Source organism: Acinonyx jubatus, chromosome C1 (assembly GCF_027475565.1).
Source record: "Acinonyx jubatus isolate Ajub_Pintada_27869175 chromosome C1, VMU_Ajub_asm_v1.0, whole genome shotgun sequence".
Lineage (NCBI taxonomy): Eukaryota > Metazoa > Chordata > Mammalia > Carnivora > Felidae > Acinonyx > Acinonyx jubatus.
In genome coordinates this window covers 92379956-92402258 of record NC_069381.1, presented here as the reverse complement: position 1 = coordinate 92402258, position 22303 = coordinate 92379956, and the positions used below count along the sequence as shown (strand labels likewise).

General features: G+C 54.5%; 1 protein-coding gene across 1 annotated transcript; it reads right to left on the bottom strand.

Moving 5' to 3' along the window:
• Positions 1-392: 392 nt before the first annotated feature.
• On the bottom strand, positions 393-1094 carry UBL4B (ubiquitin like 4B). Its single transcript, XM_027058386.2, has one exon. It carries the CDS (start codon positions 969-971, stop codon positions 441-443), a length of 531 nt encoding a protein of 176 aa, XP_026914187.1. The 5' UTR covers positions 972-1094; the 3' UTR covers positions 393-440.
• Between the last annotated feature and the right edge of the window lie 21209 nt (positions 1095-22303).

The following is a 22303-nucleotide window of genomic DNA, read 5'->3' as shown; positions in this document are numbered from 1 at the left end:
ACATTCCTCATCTCTTGGCTGTCAGACACCCTGAGGGCAGGTGCCATGGCCTGGGGACACACAAAAATGAACTCACGTTATCTGTCTTTCTGCCCCAAAGGAGAAGCCATGGAGACTCTGGGCAGGAGGTTTTCTGCAGCCTGGCAGGTTGCCTAGGGGGTGTCCAGCCCAGGAGGGGGAGGTGGCCTTTGACCACCCCTTTAGGGCCACCCATGGGGTGATCAGAACCCTGTCAGGGATGGTAATGGGGGTGGAATCATACTGTGTCTCAGAGCGGGTACCACAGACCCAAGAGAGGACAGAGGGGTCCAGCTGCTCTGAAGTTTCAGAAAGGGGTGTGGACGCATCTCCCTCAGCAGGAACTAGTGGGGAGTCACCAGGGAACACAGAAGGATGAGACCAGGTGGATTTGAACATGCAAATGAGTAGCATGGGCCAGTTTACTGATCAGCCTTCCCCGCCTCCTCTTCCTCTGCTTCCTCCTCCTCCTCCTTGTCTTGGGGCGCCGAGGTCTCGGCCTCAGGCTCCCTCTCCCCCGGGGGCTCCACTACCGGCTCCTCTAGCAGGAGGCACTGCGCCAGCCGCTCCAGGTCACCCAGGCTTATCCTCTGCAGGCGCTCCTGGTGCTCCCGCTTCAGCAGCCGCAGCACCGCCTTGGTGTCCTGGGGCTCAAAGTGTTTGGCTAAGACCAGGCCCAGATGGTGCCACAGGGGCTGGGGCTGGTGGGCCTCCCCGGGAGCGGACTTTGCCAAGGGCCGCATGATGACATTGATGGAGGCGTTGGGCCCGATGCGGTAGTCGGAGAGACGCTTGTCATCGGCCAGAAGCTGGCCTCGGAAGAGCAGGTGCTGCTGCTCCTCGGGCACCTGCAGTCGCTCCGACACCAGCTTCTTCAGCATGGCCACACTCTCTTGCCCTGACACCTTTAGGCTGCATCGCTGGCCCAGAAGCAGCTTGACTGTGAGGAACATTGGGCCAAGAATGGAATCAGGAGGGATCCATGCTCCACTCTGCAGCTGCCCTGAGGGTTAAGGGCCAGTGCCGGAGCAGGTGACTTCTCCTATCAATGGGGGGTGGTGGCCCTCGGAGGCTGGGGGGGGGGGGCAGCCCAAATGGACAGCCATTGGCTAATGCACAGTGATGTCACAATGCTACAGGAGGGCTCATTCTGAGAGTGGGACTTTGGCAAAATTAGAGGGACATGTCTCCCTTCGTTTCTCCATGAAGAGAGAAAGGAGGAGAGAAGAGGAGAAAAGGAGGGCCAGGAAAGAAAACACATGACCCGGAGAAAGGAGAGCGGGAGAGGGAACAGGAGGGTCCCAAAGCAGAGAGGGCAAAAGGAAACACGTCCTCGTGGATTCATTCGACACATATGGATGGAGTGCCTTCTTCGCCAGGACCTGTCTCTGGATGGGGGAGATCCTGTCGCAATGGATACATCCTGCCCTCACGAAGCTTTCAGTCTAGCGAGCCGGCTAACATTTACCAAGTGCCTTCTTCCTGTCGAGCACTTTACACGCTCCCTTGGATTGGGTTTCCCAGAAGAAGACCCTGAGACAGGGATTCGAGGGCGCGAATTTAGCTGGGAGGAGGCCCCGGGAAGCGCCAGCAGGGAGGTGAGGAGGTGAGACTAGGAAGGGAGGGAAGACAGAGCTGAAGGAAGAAGCAGGTTGCCCTTGTGAGTAACCGGGAGGCTTCAATCCTACTGGGTGCTCCGGAAGGCTGCATGGAGTCCACCTGAGTGGTACCACCCGAATGTGTGTGCTTGGGTCCCTGCCTTTGGTTGGTGGCGGTGCTAACCCCTTGGCTGCGTGCCCTGCACAAGTGCCATTGCTCCTGTGACCAGAGGAAAACCCTTGGGCAGAGATCTGCAGGCGCCAGCAGGGGGAGGCCTCAGGCGTTCAGGAAGGTGAGCGTGGAGAGGACAGAACGGTTCACCACCCGTGTCTGCATCGGGGGGCCTCGCCGCATCGAATCCTCACAACCTCGGAGGCACCATTTGCCAGAGGAGACCATGGAGCCCAGCTTGATCACACGCAGGCAGCATAGCTTGGGTCTTCGCCGTTAGTGCCGTTGCCTCCAGGAACATCTGCTCGGGGCCTTTGGTGTTCCGGGCACTCGGCAGACACCCAGGGCTCCGAGGTGAATACGGAACACGCACGGGGCCTCTGCCATGTCAGCTACTTCTGTGCTGGCAGTTTTCTGTCCGCTTGTCTAAGGTCTCCTGGGTCAAGCCCTTTATATACACTGGCACATTTAAGCCCAGGAGGAAGGTATCATCGTAACCGAATTTTGGAAACAGGTGCAGCGGGAAACGGGTGCACCTCTGGTGGGGTGGTTTTTGCCAAGGAGCTCCTCCTGGCTCCCTCACTCTCCATGCTCCACCCTTCTCTGCGAGCTCTCCTCTTCCTCTTCCTCCTCCTCTCCTTTCCTTCCATTCAGCCTGGGCTACACTTGAACGTTGGTTAAAAACCACCTTCTCCAGGGGCGGCTGGATGGCTCAGTCAGTAGAACTTCCCACAGGCTCAGATCATGATCTCACGGCTCGTGGGTTCGAGCCCCACCGTTGTGCCTTGTACTGACAGCCTAAAATCTGCTCTGGAGTCTCTGTCTTCCTCTCTCTCTGCCCTTTCGCGCTTGTGCTCTCTCCCTCAAAAACAAACATTAAAAAAAAAATCTCCTCCAAGCTGCCAACACCTTGGACTTTCCAGACCTTTCCCTTCCACAGCACCTAGCCCTGATCCCCTGCCCAGGGTCGCTTCAGGTCCTGGCAGCTTCAGGCCGCGTTCTCACTCTCGGCAGTGACCCAAATTCTAGTCCATAGGGAAACCAAGCCCACCAGGCAAGAAATCCCTGACATCTTGCCCTTTCCCACCAACCAGAGTGCTGCCACAGGCTCCCTGCTGCTTCTGCACCTCCCTCCCCCTCTTCTCCCTTAAATGAGCCCTCTTGTTATTTCCCTTCTCCTTCGGAAAGGTCTCCAAAACCCATGTCTTGTCTCGTCCACATCTGCACTGACCCCAAGCCAATTCAGGTTCTCCCCTTCCTCCATTTTCTGTGGCTCAGAATTCATAGTTCATATCCTCTGTCCAGTCCCACCCCCTTGGGTCCATTCGTGCAGCAGCCAAAGGGCTCTTCCTAAATAAAAGTGAGCCAAGTCCCTGCTCTGCGTAACACCATCCAGTTTAATCCTTTTAGCCTTTGGAATCAAAATTAGCCTCCTCAGCCCCACATCCGTGGGCACCATGCTCTGCCCTGCTTGCCGCCCAAACCTCATTGCTTCCCCTCACTGCACCCTCCACTGCAGCCAACCACCTGCCATTTCCTCTACTTGCTTGTCCCCTGTGAAGTCTGTAATGCTAGTTGAAAACCACCTCCTCCATGAAGCCTTCCCTGCTGTCCCAGTCCTGGGTGCAGGCAGTCCCATGTCCCTGCATCTATCACCCCCCCTTGAGCACACCTGTGTGGATGCCCCTGGCACGCATCTGTGTCACGTCTGTGACACGTCTGTGTCTCCCTCACTATCAGGAGGGAGGGAGTTGGACCAGTCTTTGTATCCCCTACCACCGGCGCAGAGCCGGGTACAGAGAAGGTTTCAAATCACGTCTTCTGAATGAAGATAAAATTTAAACATGCTGAGCTATGCAGGATCCAGTATGACAGGCTGTGGAAAGATATAAACCTGCCTGCAGCCTCTCCTTTGCCCCTCCCTCTTCCCCTAGAGACATGAAAATCCAAATTCACACGAAAATTAAATCAGCAAGTGATTCTAATCTTTACCAAAGGATCTGCTATAGTATTCTTTAAATAGTCAACTCCCTTGGTACATCTGAAATAAGACAGAATTTGCAAATGTGCATAGAGTGTGTGCCCTGCCCCCCCCTCCCCTCCCCATGGATTCCATGATGTCAGGGCATCTGTGCAGAGGGAGTAACGCAGGGATGAGGCTTCTCCCTGGCCAACTGGGAGCTCCCAGCCTCTGGAGGGGAGGATCCTGTGGTAGACAACGCATGGGATGGGCAGGATTGAGGACATACCATGTGAGATGCCCAGAGCAGAGTTAATCCGAGAAGGCTTCCTGGAGGGGGCCAAAGTTTGAGATGTGTTCTGCAGGACACAAAAGAAGGTGAGATGGGGAAGAGGGTGGCTTGCAATCTCTCTCACTGGCTGTGGGACTTCCGAGGAAAGTGGCGGGAGTCAGAGTTCTGAGCACGGAGGAAGGGAAAACAAGCCGCCTGCCTCGCCTCTCTGCCTCAGACCATCTACCCAGGGGGTGTTGCCCAGGACACTGGCAATACTGGGGAAGGGCCTGGCTTCTAGAAGCATGTGAGAGCCCCATCTCAGGCTCCATCTCTCCAAGGCTACTTGGTGCCCCTGTGACAGGTGAGGGCCACAGCTGCTGATTTATGCTTTTCAAATCAGGCTCCCTGGTCTAGAGAGTCCCATGGTCCTAAAGGGCCACGAGGAGAGAAGCAGCAGAATTAGTGCTGTTCCAGGAAACAGAGAGAAGATCACCACCTGCCCCCTGGAGCAGTGCCTGGAGTTCCCATTGCCTTCCCCAAGGGGGACAATAGGGGGCACCTTGCTGGGCCCTCAAGTCATAGTTGGAACCTGGAAATTTCATAATTTTTCCCATGTAATTGCTTGTCATAATTATGCAATTAGCATGAGCAAATGCAATTGTCTAATCAGAACATGCAATCAGAAATGATTGCCATAATTGGGGGGAAGGTTAGCGGGAATGGCTGGGTTTGTGACTTGGGGGAAAGGAATGAGCGCGTGCAAGGGAGATCGGGGCAGTAGGGTAGGCTCAGAGCCTCTCGCAAACAACAACAGACACAACTGTGTCACTGGGAAACAAGCACCATGTCTGCGTTGGGGGAGGGCTCTGGGGACACATCTGTGAATGCCAAGGTGCCTGGAGGCCCTGGCCATACTCCTGAACAGACTGACTGGATGTTGGTACGAGTAGGCCGTGAACTCCATAAAAGCCATGTGTCCATCTGCCATCCTGGGGCCTGCCTTAAGCAAGCCTGCTATTGAGGCCTTCTGGATTCTCATGGGGGGTGTGGTCACTGCTCAGCCCCCCGCACAGGGTGGCTGTGACGGCCAGGAGAGGCAGGCCACGCACAGTGTCTGGTCCCTGATGGCATTCAGTACGTATTTATATAAACTTGTAAATGTGGGCTCTGTCACCCCCAGCTGTCAGGGAAGACCCCGTGACACCCAGAAGCATGCCCAAAGCATGACTCCCCAGGGGGCCGGAGTCAGCTCTCCTTGCCTGCACAGGTAGCCGGACCATCCAGGATCTGCAGACCTGGCCAGTCAAGGGGGAAGAAGGCCCAAGGTGCTCGATGACAGCTGGTAGCGGGGTGGGGGTGGGGGGGGAAGCGGGGGGGGCGGTGGTGCTCTGGGCTCTGGGGAGAGCACAACCACTCCCTGGGGCTGCACAAGAGGCTCATCAAAAAGATAGGTGATGATCTCTGCCCCCCTCCCTCCCTGGGCATGTCATCAAGTTATTGCACTTGAACAACATCAGGCTGGCCTTCCAGGGAGGCGGGGGAGAGACCAAGAGGCATGGAAGAGAGAACACAGAGAAGCTTGGGGGAAGAAACAGTCACGGAGACAAAGCCAGCAAAAGACGGAGGGACAGAAAGAGGAGGGGAGGGGGTGGGGAGCAGGAGGGCTGAGCACAAGAGGGGCAGAAAGGGGGAGTACAGAGAGAAGCAAGGAAGAGACAGGAGAGGACATACAGGGCCCAGGAGCAGCACAGAGACGCCTGTACTAGGAAAGCAAAGAGTGGAGAAGGAGGAGCAGGAAGGAACTGTTAATGCAAAAAAAGCACAGTAGGATTTCTGTAGCCTCCTTCTGAGAGCAGAGTCCCTCTACTCTCCCCTTACAGCCTGCAAATGGTCCACAGCAAACCGTGGCAGAGAGAATGGAGCTTGGGCAGCTGTTCACTGACAGAGGGGCTGAGAGCCAGGAGTCAGGACTAGGGCCCCTGCAGCCTGCACCCCTACACCAACCCCATCTTTCACCAGCATCTCTTGGGCACTAGCGAGGGCCACACAGTGCAGGACACTCTTGGACACCCTGGTGGCGACAGTGCTAACAGGCAGGATGAGGGTGGACACTTGGCTGCCCCCAGGCCCACCTCCGTGCTGCCCGAGACCCCACTCAGCCGGTGCCACCTCCTGTAGCTGTCACCAGGGACCCCTGCCCCTTCGAGGACGGGTCTCTCAGGCTCCTCTGTGCTCAGGCAGGCCCAGCCCGGAACAGACGGGCAGCTCTTTAGGCGGCCCCACCCCCCCGGTTGCCCTCTGTGGTGCCTGGCACATAGTAGGTGCTTGGTAGGTAAATGAGGTCCATTGCCCGGCCCTCATCCATTGGCTGCCACTGGTCTCAACAGCTGCACAAAAGTGGGTCTGTGGCTGCTCCAAGGGGTGCCCCAAGGTCCCCCTGCCAGGTCTTAGGGAGCTGAGGCTGAGGCGTGCGGTCCCGGCCGGGCAGGGCCAAGGGAGCCAAAGTGGAAGGAGGGTGGCAGATGGCCCTGGGCCGCAGGAACCATCCTGGCCCTCCCCTCGCTGACTTGTAGGCGGCCCAGACTCTCTCCAGGCCCTGGTCCTTGCACCAGACAACCCCGGTCCTGCCCTTCGCTACTGTCCTGGGGCCCAGAGAGAAGTCAGACGCTGGCTGGGAGCAGCTCAGAAGCCTAGCCCTGTCCCTCATGGGACTCAGACCCACACCTGGAAAACCCCGTGGGGCTGCGGCCTGCTGTGACCACTAGATGTCACTGTGACCTCCCAGGCTGGCTCCAGCAGCCAGCCCCACAAGCGGAGGGAACAGGGGCCAGAGCCCGTCCTCCCTCCCTGCAGACTGCCAGTGAACACACACCCCCCCCCCCCCCCCGCCGGCCGCATCCACAGGAGCACACGTCAGTGCCCACCCTGAGGCAGGAAGAGAGGATAGTCGGACAGGCCCCTCCATGGGATCCATGCACATCAACCCACCATTTTGGCACTGTGCATAGACTTTACCATAGAGGGAAGGAACTCTGGACCCCAACCAGCCCAGACTGAGAGGCTTTGCCAGGGAGGGACTTTGAATGGGGCCAGAGGAGGGGGAGGAGCTGCCCACCCCCCGCCCCCCCCAGCCGAGAAGAAGGCAAGAAGGGCGTCCTGGCTGAGGGCCCAGCACACGTCCGTCTGCAGGGAGGAGTGTGGGACTCAGCATAGCTGGAGTGCGATGGCAGGCGGGATGGCAGGAGCGAAACGGGACAACAGGCAGGGGCCAGTCACCTTCACAGAACTGCTCTTTACAGGGGCCCAGACTTCTCTGAGTCAAACATAACACACGCTAAATCCCTGCAGCACACATGGGAGTCTCAAAGGAGTGAGAGCTCACACTCTCTCATACACACACACACACACACACACACACGCTCTGCCCGCCTAAGCTGAGATCAGTGAAGGGGCTTCTGTCCCACAGTGTCTCTGAGCTCTGCCAGGGCTGCAGAAACACCAGGACCCCAGCCAGTGCTCCACTGCCAAGAGTGAGATTCCTCCTCCGTCAGCACCATCTCTGTGAGCCCCGGATGCTGCCCGTGGTGTGCCTGGTGGCCCATCAGCTCATATGGGGGCACCTCAACGGTGATCCACACAGGGCATCCCCTCCATCTACACCCTGGGCTGTGTGACAAAGGTAGTTTGTGTCAGCCTGTAGCCATGGTACTGTGATGTTCATTTAAACATGCTAAATGCACTCTGGACTTCAGTGTAAACTCCTCAAAACCCTCAGCCAAATGACCCCTCAGACAAGGGACCATCAGCGAGCACTGAGAACTAGGGGAAGGCTCAGACCCGCGGGGCCCAGGGCTTGTTATCCGCGCACACACCCAGTCTTCCACTTCATATACTAAGTACGGGCCGGGTATGTTATGTGCACCAGACCGTGGGGAGTGATCTCTGCAAATTTACCAGGAAGAAAAGGTGGCACTCAGGCTGGACCTGGCAGGTGGGGCACCAGAGGGCAGGTTCGTCCAACTTCGGCTCAGGTCATGATCTCGCAGTTCACGAGTTCAAGCCTTGCATCAGGCTCTGTGCTGACAGCTCAGAGCCTGGAGCCTTCTTCGGATTCTGTGTCTCCCTCTCTCTCTGCCCCCCTCCCTCCACCTCGCTCGCACTGTCTCTCTCAAAAATAAACATTAAAAAAAAAAAGTCCTCCAGGAGGCTATGGGTGGCACCTGCACAGAGAGTGTCAGATGGCTGGGGAAGGATCTGTGGGGCCAAGGAGGAAACCTCCTTCCTCACCTGGGGCCCGGGAGTGGGGAGAGTCCAAGGGACCCGGTGGCTGGGGCAGGGGTTGATGCGCCAGGCCAGGAGGAGCATCCTGGGGCAGATTCTGATTCACAGGACTGGTTCTCTATAACTCATCGTGTGTCCTCCAGTCCCAGAGTACTATTTCCCCTGCAGTGTCCTTATAAAGTGCTTCCTTAAATAAATACATACATACATACATACAAAATCTATAATCTCGTCTTGGTTGCAACCATAAGAAAAAAAGACTTATTCACATCCAGGATGGATTAAGTGGGAGAGCAAGGGGCTCCTGGGTCAGGCGGAATGGTGACAGCTACAGAGACCTGTCTGAGGGCCAGATGGGTCCTGGAGGGCCTGGCATTCGTGGGCACCACTCCCCCCCCCCCCCCGCCCAGGAACAGCTTTGATGAGTGCTCCCTTCCCTCTAGGGGTGGCTGTTCCTTTGAAGATCTGTGTCATCAATCAGAGTGGCAGGAACCCTCTACCATGCAGCAAAAGATCAAACATGATGCATTAAAAGCGAGGAGAGAGGAGGTGCCCACAGAACCCTGCCCTGAATAGCTCCCGGTCTTGCTGGTCTTTGCACTAAGTTCACAGCCGGCTCTGGTTGGAGAAGCCTGCGGCCACTCTAAAGATGCAGCCACAGTGATTCCACGGGTCCAAAGGGGCTCTCTGCTGCTCCCGGAGAGATGCCAAGGCTGGCCCTTCAGCTTACGCCATCCTTTCAACCTGGCTGTTGGCCCAAGGGTGCTGAGGCCACATTTGGATAAGATTCTTGCCCGCTGGCCCCTTCTCTGGGTTGAGCTAAAGGCAGGTTCTTGCCAGGGAGGATGGCATGTAGTCGACTGTGTAATCTTTGCCCCAAAGAACACCGGGACCAAAATGGAGGTCATAAGGGGAAAGAGGGAAGAAAGCTGGGAACAGACTAGGTGAGGCTGGACTTGGCGGCAACCGAGCTACCTGGGAGGCAGGCTTCCGTCAGGAGCAGATGGGTCAAATTATAGCTGAACAAGGCACTAGTGAACTTGGATTTGATTCAGGCTTCATTAACCTTAAGGAGGCCCAATCGGCAGGTAGGGCATTGGACTGGACAGATTGCTGATTACTATAGTAGCTGACTGCCTGCTGTCCAGCTGGTAGCACTAAACATAAGCAGCCAGTCGTTGGAAAAGCCTGGAGCCAAAAGCAAGCGAGAGGAAATTCTAACCCAGCCGATCGCTGATTGAATATTCCTGGGAGCAGCATGGAATGTATCCACCAATAGAAAAACTCAGGACCAATCAGAGGTTACCCTCCTCTCCCTTGTAGATTACAGAATGCCTTCAACTGAGCTGTTCCTGATGTTAAAACTCAAGCAACAAGCTGCTGGGCCGACAGCAGATGAAATCCCAGCAGATGGTCCTCCCAGGGTCCACAGGCTCAAGAGCTTCTGTCCTGCGATGCCTCCTGAGCTGTAAGAATATCAGACTGGACTGACTACCTTTGTCCATTAAGTCCACCACCCTGGGGACTCCTAGACAGGTCAACTCTTTACTCTCACCAACAGGGACCTGATTAAGAGTTAGTGGGCAGGGGCAGGGCTCATGGCCAGGCAGGGAGTACACAACAGTGGGACCAGATCTGAGGGTGGCGGGGGTTGGCAAGAGCGGTCTGTGGGCTCTCTGCCTCGGAGAGAACTTGGGATGTCCAGGGAGTCATGAGCCAGCTGTCAGCCTGCCTTTCCCTTGGCCTCTCCAAAACACTGCCCCTACTCATGCCCTTAACATACCTGACCAGCAGAGTCCTGCACCTCGGGTTCAGGAACTGCAGGCTTGAAACCATCTCTGGCATTTGTAATTGGCCTGGGGGGCAGGGGGCAGGTGGCCGGGTCATGGGACGGCTGGACTGAATGGAGGCTAGAGCTGCCCCAGCGTGGACGCCAGCTTCCTGGCAGAATGGCAGTTGCCCATCTGTCAGAAGTAGTGTGTCTGCAGTGACGGCCTAGGGGCAGGAAGCAAGGCGGAGGAGGCATGTGAAGTGATTGTGTTTTGAGCCCACATGGGAGAAGGATGCCTCCAGCCTGGACAGCTACCGGGAAATGGAAAAGAGACACTCGCCTATGGGTTCTAAGCATGGGTACTGTACATTGGGTCTTCAGCCCTGAGATCCTTGAGTCCCTTGGCTGGGTGGGCAAAGGCAGAAGTTGTGACTAGGCTGGTTTCTTTGCCAGCTAGGAACCAATGGCCCAAGAATGGGGTGTGGTGGGGATCCTGTGGCTCTTCTCTCTGAGCTGCTTCTGGGGTCACAAAGTGGTGGTGCAGGAATCTCCCAAGCTGTCCAAAACCACAGTGCATGCTCTCAAACTCCCTACCTAACTCCGCTGCCCCCACGGCCACCTCCCTGCGAGGACACAGCTGGAGAGAAGGGTGAAAGGGGTTCTGAGCGAGGAAGGAGTTTGGATCACATTTAGGGAGAAGTTTCTGATATGAGGCTCAGATGCTGCTTCCTGCAAACTTTGAGCAATAAAGAAAATGAGCTCTGTTTAACTGAATCAAGTCAGATGCAGAGTTAGCCAGAAGCGGGGGGTGGGGGGGGTGAGCGGATTGGCAACATGACTTTGATAAGCAGATGACCTTCACCAGCCTTTGTAGTGAACTCAGGCAGGGTGCCTGGACAGAAAAAGCCCTGTCCTCTTGTCCACCGGGCCTCACATCGATGCAACAGGAAATGGCCAAGTGATGAGTAATGGTGTTTTGACCAACAGAAGAGGTGACCGTTGGCCTTGACCGTTGGCCTTGCCGTGGCCTAGCCTGGGACCCCTGGGTTGTAGAATCACAGACTGTCAGAGGGAAAGGGGAGCTGAAAGAGCAAGCCCTGCCACCTCCATCAAGAAACCCGGGCCCAGAGGTAACTTGCTAATTTCAGCCCTATTTCCAAGGGGTTTCCATACCCATGGTCCCCTGGGGAGAATACCTTCCAGGAAAGGAGCCAAGCCCAAGGAAGTGAGGCAGGATAGCCTGGGGAGCCGTGTGTGGGGAGTGGTCCCCAAGGCCCCAGCCAAGTTTCTGGGCCCCAGATGAGGAGTGAATCGCTGGTTCCCCCTGGAGGGGAGTAGTCAGTCACCCCGTATAAGTTTATTTTTATACATGTCTGATCTATTTCACATCCGCTCAGATATTTTGACACATATACAGGAAATGTAACTCTCCCCCATATGGCAGTGTTTGGCTGGCCAGACCTGGGGAAACTCAATAGGGTCACAGAGGAGCAGAGGGGAGTTGTAGCGTCAGGGAAGAATGCCAGAGGCCCGAGGCCACGGTGGGCACTTCCGGCCAGCAGGCAGGGGACAGGGGTCATGGTAAGGTCGATGCAGGAATCCCCCTGCCCGGGTACAGAGTCCCAGGCCCCACGCCTAGGGGTGCTGAGTGTGCTCGGGCTACTGCTTCCCAGGGAAAGTAGCCCAGGGCACAGGGCTGTCGGAAAGACAAAGACAAGTCCAGCCTGAGGGGCAAAGACTGAGATGCCTCAGGCATCCACAAAGGGGAGATCAACATGCCGCCATCGGGTGGGAGGAGATCCAGACACCTACAGCTCACGTGAAACAAAGGACGCTACTGGCCTCATTTTCCTCTTATGTAAACTGGGGTGGACACTGCCCAGCTGGAAGGCTGGGAATATTGAAGGAAAGAAGGCATACCCTGTTCCGCCAAAGGCTCTGGGAAACGACACCTTGGCAAATTCCCCCAAACAGAAAAATGGGGAGGATACTAGTGTCTCGTTCACAGGGAGGATGAAATTGGGCGACGTGTGTGAATCACCAGGCATATGGCCCAGATCCAGAGTTGGTCAGTGACTTGGTTCTTTAGTTCTATGCAACAGGTACCCAGCTCAGAGCCTAGAGAGGGAGAGAGAACCCACTGGGTCTTTAAATGATGCTGACAGGCCTTTTGAGTGTGTAAACACAGGAAACTGGGGAAGAACCGGGGGCTCCCTCCCTCCCCAACATGGGTCAGAGAAACTCCTTCTCAGCTGTCCCAGAGAGAAAAGTAAACTCATGCAGTCCATCATTCCAAGAGGGACAGTGGGCTGGAATAACACACTGATTTCGTGGAGCTTCTCAGGGTTTTGTAGGTTTTTTTTTTTTAAGTTTAAATTCATGGTTATTGCCCATGGTTACATGCCCACGGTTATTGTCCCACGGAGGCAGGTTGATGGATGGGCACCCTAACTCATGGAGTTGAGACAGGTACAGATGTCCTGCTCTCTCTCTATGATCCCTTGGTGCTGGCATCGGACGTAGCGCATAGGCAAGACTGGCCGTGAAACAAGCTCTCCTAAATAAAGCCATTTGGATCATTCTAGTTCTTAAAAACTGCATAGGTAGCTGGCCTCTACCTCTTGAGAGTTCTGCCTCTGTCTCCAGGGGGAATGGACTCTGCTGGTCTGGAATAGGTCACTGCCTTGGTCAACCACTGCCCCGGGGGGCTGGGTTGGGATTGCAAAGGACCAAGGAGGAGCCTCACGGTCCATGCTTGGCAAACAGAGTGTGACAGCCAAGAAGTTGCTAAACCGTACTCTTCCTCCATTCTCCTCTGGGACCCAAAGAATTAGACCTCTGAAAAGCCCAAAGCCTGGGGAGTGTCAGAGGGTGGAGGCTGCATTTGGCCTTACCTCACCCCGTTCCCCCACCCACCTCCCTGTAAATCCTGGCAACACAACAGGAAGGCCCTTTAACTAGCACATAAAAGTGCTTTGGGCTTTCAAAGCCCCGCTCTGGTGTTTACGGGGAGCCCGAGACTTTTATGGGCCATTTCCAGTCTCCTTCCCCCTGACCTACTGATGCATCTTGGTTTCTAGCTGTGGTGTGGGGAACTGTCACAGTCCAGGTAAGTGACTATGGGGCCGGGAAGGAGGATGGGAGACCCCTGAACCTGGAAGGCGAGGATGCCAGGTTGGCCACCCACACACCCTCTATGGGTTGGGCAGCCGGTAGGACCTCCCTGGGATTCACCCGTTTGTCCTTCAGATAGGGCACAAAATGAGGACTCACAAAGTTGTTATTTACCCACTGACTGGTTTGCAGCTACAGTAACTGTAAGTCAGTCTTGGAAGGGACCCAGCAAATGGGAAGGGGCCCATTACCCTTCATTGCCCTTGAAGGGTAATGAGGGCCCTGTCTCAATAGGTATTCTGGAGGTGGCCCATTCTGGAGGTGGCCAGGCAGATGGACTGTCTTAGGCTAGGATTCAAACGATGGACCTTTAAGATCTTGTTTAGCCCCAAAAGACTGTGAAGCTAGAGACTTCTGAGGATTTGGGGGGAAGCATTATTAAGCATCTCTCCAATGCAGAGCTAGGACTTCCCCAGGCCAACAGCGTCAGGAAGAGCCCAGGAGAGGTTTTCCCCAGCTGTGCCTCTGATCCTGGCAGGTCCAGAGATCTTCTGGCTCTAAGTGCCTGTTAGCCAGGAGGCGAGGGTGGGGCACGTGGGGAGGGAAGCTCCCAGCTTGGGAGCTGACAGAGCCTGGTGGTGGGGAAGCAGTGGCGGGAAGGATCTCTGCCTTTTCCTACCTTCTCCCACCCCACCCCCACCCCAGAGACCTCAGCCAGGAAGTCTTTCTAGCCCTACAGGCTCCCAAGGCAGATACCCAAGCCCCGCATTGGGGTCTGCCAGCTGTCCCCTCTCCCTGGCCCCTTCCCACCCTTCCCGACCCTCTTCTATGTCCTTGCTCCATTTGGGGGAACTATTTTTGCTCTCCCTCCTCATTCTTCCCTTTTCATATTCCTCAGACTCTCCCCTGTTCTCACTCTCTGAACCATTCCATTTGGTATGTGCCTTTTTTTCCCCTTCCCCTTTGCCTTTTCTCTCTTTTTGTATGATCTAACCATCTTCTTCCCTCCTCTCCTAGACAAGATGGTCTCTTAAGGTCTCATTTAACAATGAAATCACATAATTCTAAGACCCAATAAATATACATCACACACATGTAAATGTTAGGTTCTCTCCTGTCTATTACTACATTGGAAACTGACAACCATTCTCTGAGGTTAGGCTTCTTCCCATTTTACAGGGGCAAAGCTGAGGCTAGCAGACAGGCGTGACTTGTTTAGAACCACAGACGTATTAGATGACAGACTTACGACGACCTCCAGCTGCCTTCAACAACAGCAATGACAACCAAGACTTCCTAGAGTGGCAGTGCATAGTGTAGTATAACACATAACCCAGCACAGGGGTGCCTGGGTGGCTTAGTTGGTTGGGTGTCCGACTTCAGTTCAGGTCATGATCTCACAGCTCATGAGTTTGAGCCCCGCGTCGGGCTCTGTGCTAACAGCTCAGAGCCTGGAGGCTGCTTCAGATTCTGTGTCTCCCTCTCTCTCTCTCTCCCTTCCTCCGCTCATGCTCCATCTCTCTCATTGTCTCAAAAATAAATAAACGTTAAAAAAAATTTTTTTTAGGGGCACCTGGGTGGCTCAGTCGGTTAAGCGTCCGACTTCGGCTCAGGTCACGATCTCGCGGTCCGTGAGTTCGAGCCCCGCGTCGGGCTCTGGGCTGATGGCTCAGAGCCTGGAGGCTGCTTCAGATTCTGTGTCTCCCTCTCTCTCTCTCCCCTCCTCCGCTCATGCTCCATCTCTCTCATTGTCTCAAAACTAAATAAACATTTTAAAAAAAATGTTTTTTAGGGGCTCAGTCGGTTAAGCGTCCGACTTCGGCTCAGGTCACGATTTTGCGGTCTGTGAGTTCGAGCCCCGCGTCAGGCTCTGGGCTGATGGCTCAGAGCCTGGAGCCTGTTTCCGATTCTGTGTCTCCCTCTCTCTCTGCCCCTCCCCCGTTCATGCTCTGTCTCTCTCTGTCTCAAAAATAAATAAACGTTAAAAAAAAATTAAAAAAAATTTTTTTAATCTATAACAATGCATTCCAGAAGTAGTGTGCAGGACAGTGCCAGATGCTGTTCTTAGTGTTTGTTATTCTAAGCACACACAGCTTCACAACAATCCTATGGGGTAGGTATATGCTACCCCCATTTTACAGATGATGAGACTGACCTACCCACAGTCACACAACCAATAAGTGGCAGAGCAAGATCCAACCCCAGGCACTTGCCTCCAGCCTCTGCCTGCACCGGCACTGGGTTCTCCCTCTCCCCCATGCTCTATGGCAGGTGGTCCCATCATCGGGAAATTCAGGGAAGTGGAGGCACGGCCTGTGGTTCAGACAGAGGCCTATGGGTCTCGCCCATGAGAGAGGAAAGTGTTCAGAGCGTGGGTCTGGGTCTGTGTGTCCTGAGGAACTCCAAGGCCAAGTGTTGAGAAGGGATGTCAGAGGAAGGGGTCAGCTGAGACAAGCAGATCCTGTCTTGTTTCCAGACTAGAGAGAATAAAGGCCTCTATTCGGAGCCCCTGCCCTCCCCCTCCCCGGCTGGCTGCTCCCAGAAGGGCCTCTTGCCTCCTCCCCACTCCGGGAAGGCCCTGAAGAACTTGCCCTTCCTCCTGACCCTGCCCTGGGAACCACAGCTAAATCTTGCCCCACGATTGTCCAGCCGCACCCCGCTTGGGCCCATGGCCTCCCAGCCCCTGGGGACTTCTCGGCGGGTACCTGGTCTGGCTCTCCCCGCTGGCACAGGGAAGAATGTGCTTCTGTCATCCTATCCTCCCTCCCCGACCCTAGCCCAGTGCAGAATTGGATTAAGAACAAAAATATGAGCTGTGTTTGTTTTAATCAGCTTCAAGACATGGGGGCTTTTAAAGGGAAGGAGAGCAGGCCGGAGCCGGCCTCGGGGCAGGCAGGCCGGGCGGTGATGCCATCCCAGGGTCAGGAGCGCGCCAAGCAGGAGTGCATCCGCAGGTCAGATCCTGGGGCAGATAAGGGCTGAGAGGAGGAGACCTGGGGGCCGAGGGCCGAGGGCCGAGGGCCGGGGCTGAGGGAGGAAGAAAAAGATGGCAGGAGGGAGGGGAAACATAGGTTCCCCCCGCCCTGAGAGTGCTGGAGTGAGGTGGGAGAGGAGGGAAGGAGGAGGCCCCTGTGGAGAAGAGCAGCAGGGAGTAATTTTTTCCAGAGGAGGGGCTTCCTCGGGGTCTCTGGAATGAGGGATGACGGGAAGGAGGTGAGGGAGGGTCAGTGATGATCTCCATCACCCATTGCAGGAAGAATCCCCACCACAGTCTGCCACTGAGCCTGAGGAATGGTGCCTGGACTTGAACTTCATGCCCTGATGTGCCAGCACTAGGGGACACAGGTGCTAACCTTAAGTCAAACATGTGGAACCCAGTGGAAAACGGGAGGTGTCAGGGCCAGACTGAGGGAACAAAGGCCTGCTCTCTGGGCAGATGGCAGATTTGATGAAGACCTGGAGGCTGTGAGGTGTGGAGGAAGGGCTCTGAGGTGGGACCAGGAGCCTGGGTGCCCAGGGATCCTGGGATATGTAGCCTCTTCTTAAGAAGAAGCCCCTGTGGCCATACAATCAAACGCTTGCTATATGAATGGCTATACTCACATTAGCTCTGTGAGCCAAGGAAAGGGGCCCAGAGAGGTTCAGGGACTGGTCCAAGATCACACAGCCAATGAGAGTAAAAGCTGGTATAGTTACCTAACGTTAGGATAACCGGCTGGCACTCTGACCCCTGTGGGTTGAACAGTCTCGACTTGTTCTGAAGTCGAAGCATCCAGATGGAAATAATGCTGTCTGATGTCAGACACTGAGGACGGAACTCTCAGAGGCCCTCCCCAGAACCCTCCTGCTCCCCAGCCACCAGGAGAAGGGTCTGGATGGGCCCTGCCCACACTCCAGCGCTTTGGGCCACCCTTGCCTGGAAGCAACTGTGAGGTGATGGCTGGAGTCTGGGCCAGCCTTTAGACCAGAGCATGGGCTCCTGGGGACAGATCTGGGTCTTCTAATCTGGGTTCACAGAAGGGATCTGGTCCATGATGATGCTATTACCAGTTGGAGGTAAAGGAGAAAAACCAGTAGTGAATTCTTTATGCGGTTACATTCAGTTAGCTTCTAAGTTAGAAATGATATCATCCTTTTTTCTGATTTGAAATGCTCTTCCTTTCTTGTCACAAAACATAATGAAAGTAGGACTTCTAGAAAGTCTATTCTCAGTGAAATAAAAATTGTCAAACCTTTTCCTCTTTTCAGTTAAGAGCAATTTTTAACCAGCTGTTCTGTATAATCCCCAAGTTTGGGAACAGCTGTATTATTTATTTGGAGACGTTCTTACCTAGCCCGAGACACAGTCCAAAGCTCTGCATGCTACAAGTGCTTAATAAATGCAGCTCACAGGAATTCTCACAGTCTAGGTCAACAGGGACATGGGTGGGGAGGTTTGGGGTCTAGAACCTCAGATGGCTGTGCAGGCCTGGGCAAATTACTGCATTTCAGCCTCAGTTTCCTCTTCTGCAAAGAGGAGGAGACAGGACCATCTGGCGACCCTGAGATGAATTTCGGTGGCAACATTCCACAAGCCAAGGAGGGGCAAGTCTGAACTCCTGGAAAACAGACAGGGCCGGTCTCAAGCACGGTGCGTGCAGCTGTGGCCCAGGCAGAAGACTTGTGGGGGGACGACAAGGGGATGTACCTGTTCAGCTGGCCCGTGTGAGAGAATCTCCAGGATCAGCAACAGAGGGGCTGCTAGCCCCAAGAAAAGAGTATAACTGGACATTAGCCAGGACTCAGGCCCAAACCAAATGAACGGCCCCTTGCCCACTGTCCCAAGCCTCTGGCTGCATCTCCCCGCCCCTCCAGGCTGGGACGGGTCTCAGAGCCTCCCCTCCACCATGAGTCATGCCACCTTCTATAGGTCAAGTCCATCTGATCCGGTGCAGCAAACCTCAGCTTAGCCCCTGCTCCGATGCCAAGTGCGGGGGGCACACGCATTATCCGGGAAAACGACGCACACAGTAGTGTTCCCTCATTTTGATTTAGGATGTAAGTGTCCATGCAGATCGACTAGTAGTCAAGTCTGCTAAGAGGCAATTGGACTGAATAAAATATGACCAGTCTCTGCCCTTGAGGACCAGCTTTTGAAAAACACCCCTACTGACCTGAAAGGAATACACAGGAGAGAGGAAACCCATTCCACCCCCAGGGAGCATTCTGGCTAACGGAGAAGGTGAGTGTTCTGCACAGACCCAGTAACAAGGTAAAACCAGAGGCAGAAGGCATGGGCTGTTGGCCATCGAAGGGGCCGGACGAAGATGTCTCTCTGAGTGCTGGAGCTAGTTTAGAATCGGGAGGGGAAGGGCCGAGGCCGCTCTGCTCCTCCCTGAAGCAGGGCCCTCACACCAACTGGGGGAGGAAGGGCCTGGCCTGTCTGGGACAGGCACTGTCTCCAGGGTGTGGGTGACATTTTCCAGCTTGGGTCTGGAAACAGAAGCGTCTTGGCCAGGGTCCCTGGGTGCAGGGGAGAGGGCATGACTGCCTCCACAAAGTGTGGAAAGGACAGGGAGCTGTGGGGGGATGGGGGGGGGCAGTTCTGCCCCTCGGGCAGCTCAGCTCTGCACAGTCTCAGCCCCATTCCCCAGACACCAGGGGGCACCCGCTGCTGACGCCATGGCATTGGGTTTCCCCTGGGCTGGCTCAGGCTACTGTCACCAGGCCTGCCGGGAAATTGCTGCTGACACTGGGAAAGGGCCTGGGGAGTGGGGGACCTGGTCTGCGCAGTCAGCGAGCTCTGAGCAGGCACGAGATGGGCTGGAGCAGGGGGACAGCTGTGGGCTGAGGGGGTTCTAGCAGCACGGAGTTGGGCCCCGCGTCTCCATCCTGGTTCTGCTTCTCTTAAGCTGTCCCCAGGGAGGCTGGGGAGCTTTGGAGCTCGTGGCCAACCTGGCTGCACGGGGTGAGAAAGGGAGAGGAAGAGGCAAGGACAAGAGGGTCACAGGACCCCCTCCACTTCCCCGCCCCCAAGGTTGTACAAACTGGCGCCTCAGCATCCCTCCAGGAAGAAAGCCACAGCTGTCCCACCCTCACCGGACCCATGCCTGCTGCCTCAAGGTGTCCCCCTACCAGCTTTAATCTGGATGGGGATCATGTCCCCCTCCTCGTGGGTTGTCCCCTGTGCTGCTGTCCCACTGGGTCCTAGACAGCCTGCTCTGCACCCTCCCCCCGTGCCATCCCTCTCTCTCTCCCTCCCCTGCTACCTCTCTCTTCTCTGCTGTTTATTAAAATAAAAACATGCATTAGCTCCCAGGTACTCCTAAGTATTTCAAAGACCTGGGCAGAAACTGAGGAGGGCTGGGGGTAAGCGGCAGGAGGGAGCCTCAGACTGGGAGTTGAGGTCCCCCAACTGTTACTGCCCCTCTGGGTTCTCCACCACAAAGTGTGTGGTTGTTGGGGATGGAATGACCAGGGACACACAGCACTCTGGGTTCTCAGGGGCAATACTTACAGGAGGCCGGGCCCAATCCCCACCTGCAAAGAAACATCCGTGGACATCTCTCCCCTTTGAACTGCACCGTCCCCCACCCCACTGGAGATGAAAGCGCTCCGTCCTGGACCGTGACACCCCCCGTAGCTTTGGTCTTGGACTGCCCCGGCCTAGCCGCAGCCCCAGGAGGGAGGAAGCAGAGGGTGCAGAGTAGAAGTAGGCCCAGTGGAAGTTCAGGAAGGGGCAAGTCTGTTGGGAGAAAGCCATCAGGATGCCAGGGTAAGTGTGGGGACGGAGATGGGGCTGGGGGGAGGGTGGTGAGCATCCACTGTGAATACAGGGACCCCCAGGAGGCAACGGACAGTTGATGGTACCAGTCCGGCAGCCTGAGGCACTTGATCTCATGACCCCTGACTGGGCAGGCCTCTCCCCAGGAACTTCACAAGGGCAGGGATGGACCATTCACAGAGATGATCAATCCATCCACGTACCCACCAACAGGTGTAGGTTCATGCATACCCACCACAGACCCGACACCGTGACAAACGTGCAGAAGGCCCCAAAGGCCTACTTCTTCCTCGGTCTAGGAGACTCAGGAAGGCACTTCAGAACGGGGTGGGGTTGTTGGGGTAGGGAGAGACCACTAACTTGTTGGTTCCCAAATTTGGTATGAATAGACTGTCAAATTATAATGTTCTTACTTTTCATTTAATCACAAAAGAAAAGGATTTTAACATTTGTTTTGAAAGAAGTAAAGAGGATAGAATGAGAAACAGTCCTTTTCAACATCAACTAGAGATAAAGATTCAGCTAGGGGTAGCTTTGGGGGGAAACGACTGAAAGGGACACCAGGTGGCATGGGAGGCATGGGTCAAGTGCAAGTCCCAGATCCGGGCAGCCATCACAGAGCTATGGTACACAGAGATGTTCACCGAGCTGTCCATCTGGGAGTAGTGCACGTGACCATGTAAGTCACCCCTAAATGAAGAAAGTAAATAAGGCACAAGTCAGACATTGAGCCCAAGGAAGCTTGTGCACTTGGGGGCCACACTTCACAAATTCAAATTCCAGCTCTAACCCTTGGTATCTTTGTGACTTTGAGCAAACTAGCCTCTCCGTACCTCGGTTTCCTCATCTCTGAAATGGGAATCATAATTACACTGACCTCAAAGAGTTCCTGTGAAGATTGAATGAGTTAATGCATGTGAAACCCATCAAATGGTATTTGCCCTGTAGTAATTACTCAGTGGTATTTGTTATTATTCCAGGAAAGTGCAGCTGCCAACTTTATGCTGAAATATAAAAATAGATTGGACAACTTTGCATCAAGGAAAGAAAACATAGTGACATTTTATAGGGTGAATCACATTATATGATATTGCTCTCTTACACAAACTTATTAGAGGCTCTGTATATGATTACTCATTCATTATTCAACAAATATTTACTGAATGTCACTAGCTTCTGAGACTGTTCCAGAGAGTGGGAATAAAGCAGTGAATCAGACAAAGTCTCTGCCCTCATGAATTTACATTCTCCCGTGGGAGATAGTCAGTAAACAAATAAGCAAATAAATGTATAATGTTAACAGAGAATACCAGTCAGGATAAATCCCCCCAAAATCTACATGTGGATGTACCACATTCAAACTGCAGAAAATCAGTACAAAGAGAAAATCTTGAAAGAAGCCAGAAGGAAAAATGTGTTTTGCCTATAAAGAACGACAGTAAGAGTACATTGGACTTGTCTTCAGACGTCATGCAAGCAAGATCAAAGCAGAATGCAATATTTAAAATGTTGAAATTAAAAAAAAAAAAACCCACCTAGAATTCCAGAGCAAGTGAAATTATCCTTCCGAAGTGAAAGAGAAATAAAGACTTTCTCAGACAAGCCATGTCAACAGTGGTAAGTGCTGTGAGGAAAAATAAAGCAGGGTAGGGGCGCCTGGCTGGCCCAGTGGGTAGAGCATCCGACTCTTGATCTTGGGGTCATGAGTTTGAGGCCCATGTTGGATGTAGAGATTACTTAATGAAAAAAATAAATAAATAAATAAATAAATAAATAAATAAAGCAGGGTGAAGGGTTAGAGAATGGTGGGGGGAGATGCTGTCTTGGGGAGGCCAGGAGACCTCTCCAAGGGGGTGCCATTTCTGTGGAGACCTGAATGAAGTGAAGGTTTGAAGCAGGAGCCATGTGAGGATCAGGGAGAGAGAGCCCCTGGCACAGGGCACTGTAGGGGCAAAGGCCCTGAGGTGGGAGGGAGTGTTGGTGCAACACGAGGAAGCCATCACGGTGGGAGCATGGCCAGCCCAGGGCAGAGGGTGTGAAGAAGGAAAGGCACAGGGCCCATGTCATGGAAGGAGTCTGGAGTTTGTTCTGCGTGCCATGAGAAGCCATTGAAGCAATTTGAACTGAGAGGTGACACAACCTGATTTATAGCTTCAAAAGCTCACTCTTGGCTTTGGCGCATAGAGAACAGAGAGGAGCTGTAAAGCATTGTCCAGGCCAGAGATGGCGGGGCACGGACCAGGACAGTGTCAGACGGCGGGAGGGGTGGGGTGTGACTGGATTCTGGATATTTTTGGAAGGTGGAGCCAATCAAACAATGAATGGACTGGATAAAGGGGCCAAGTGGATATT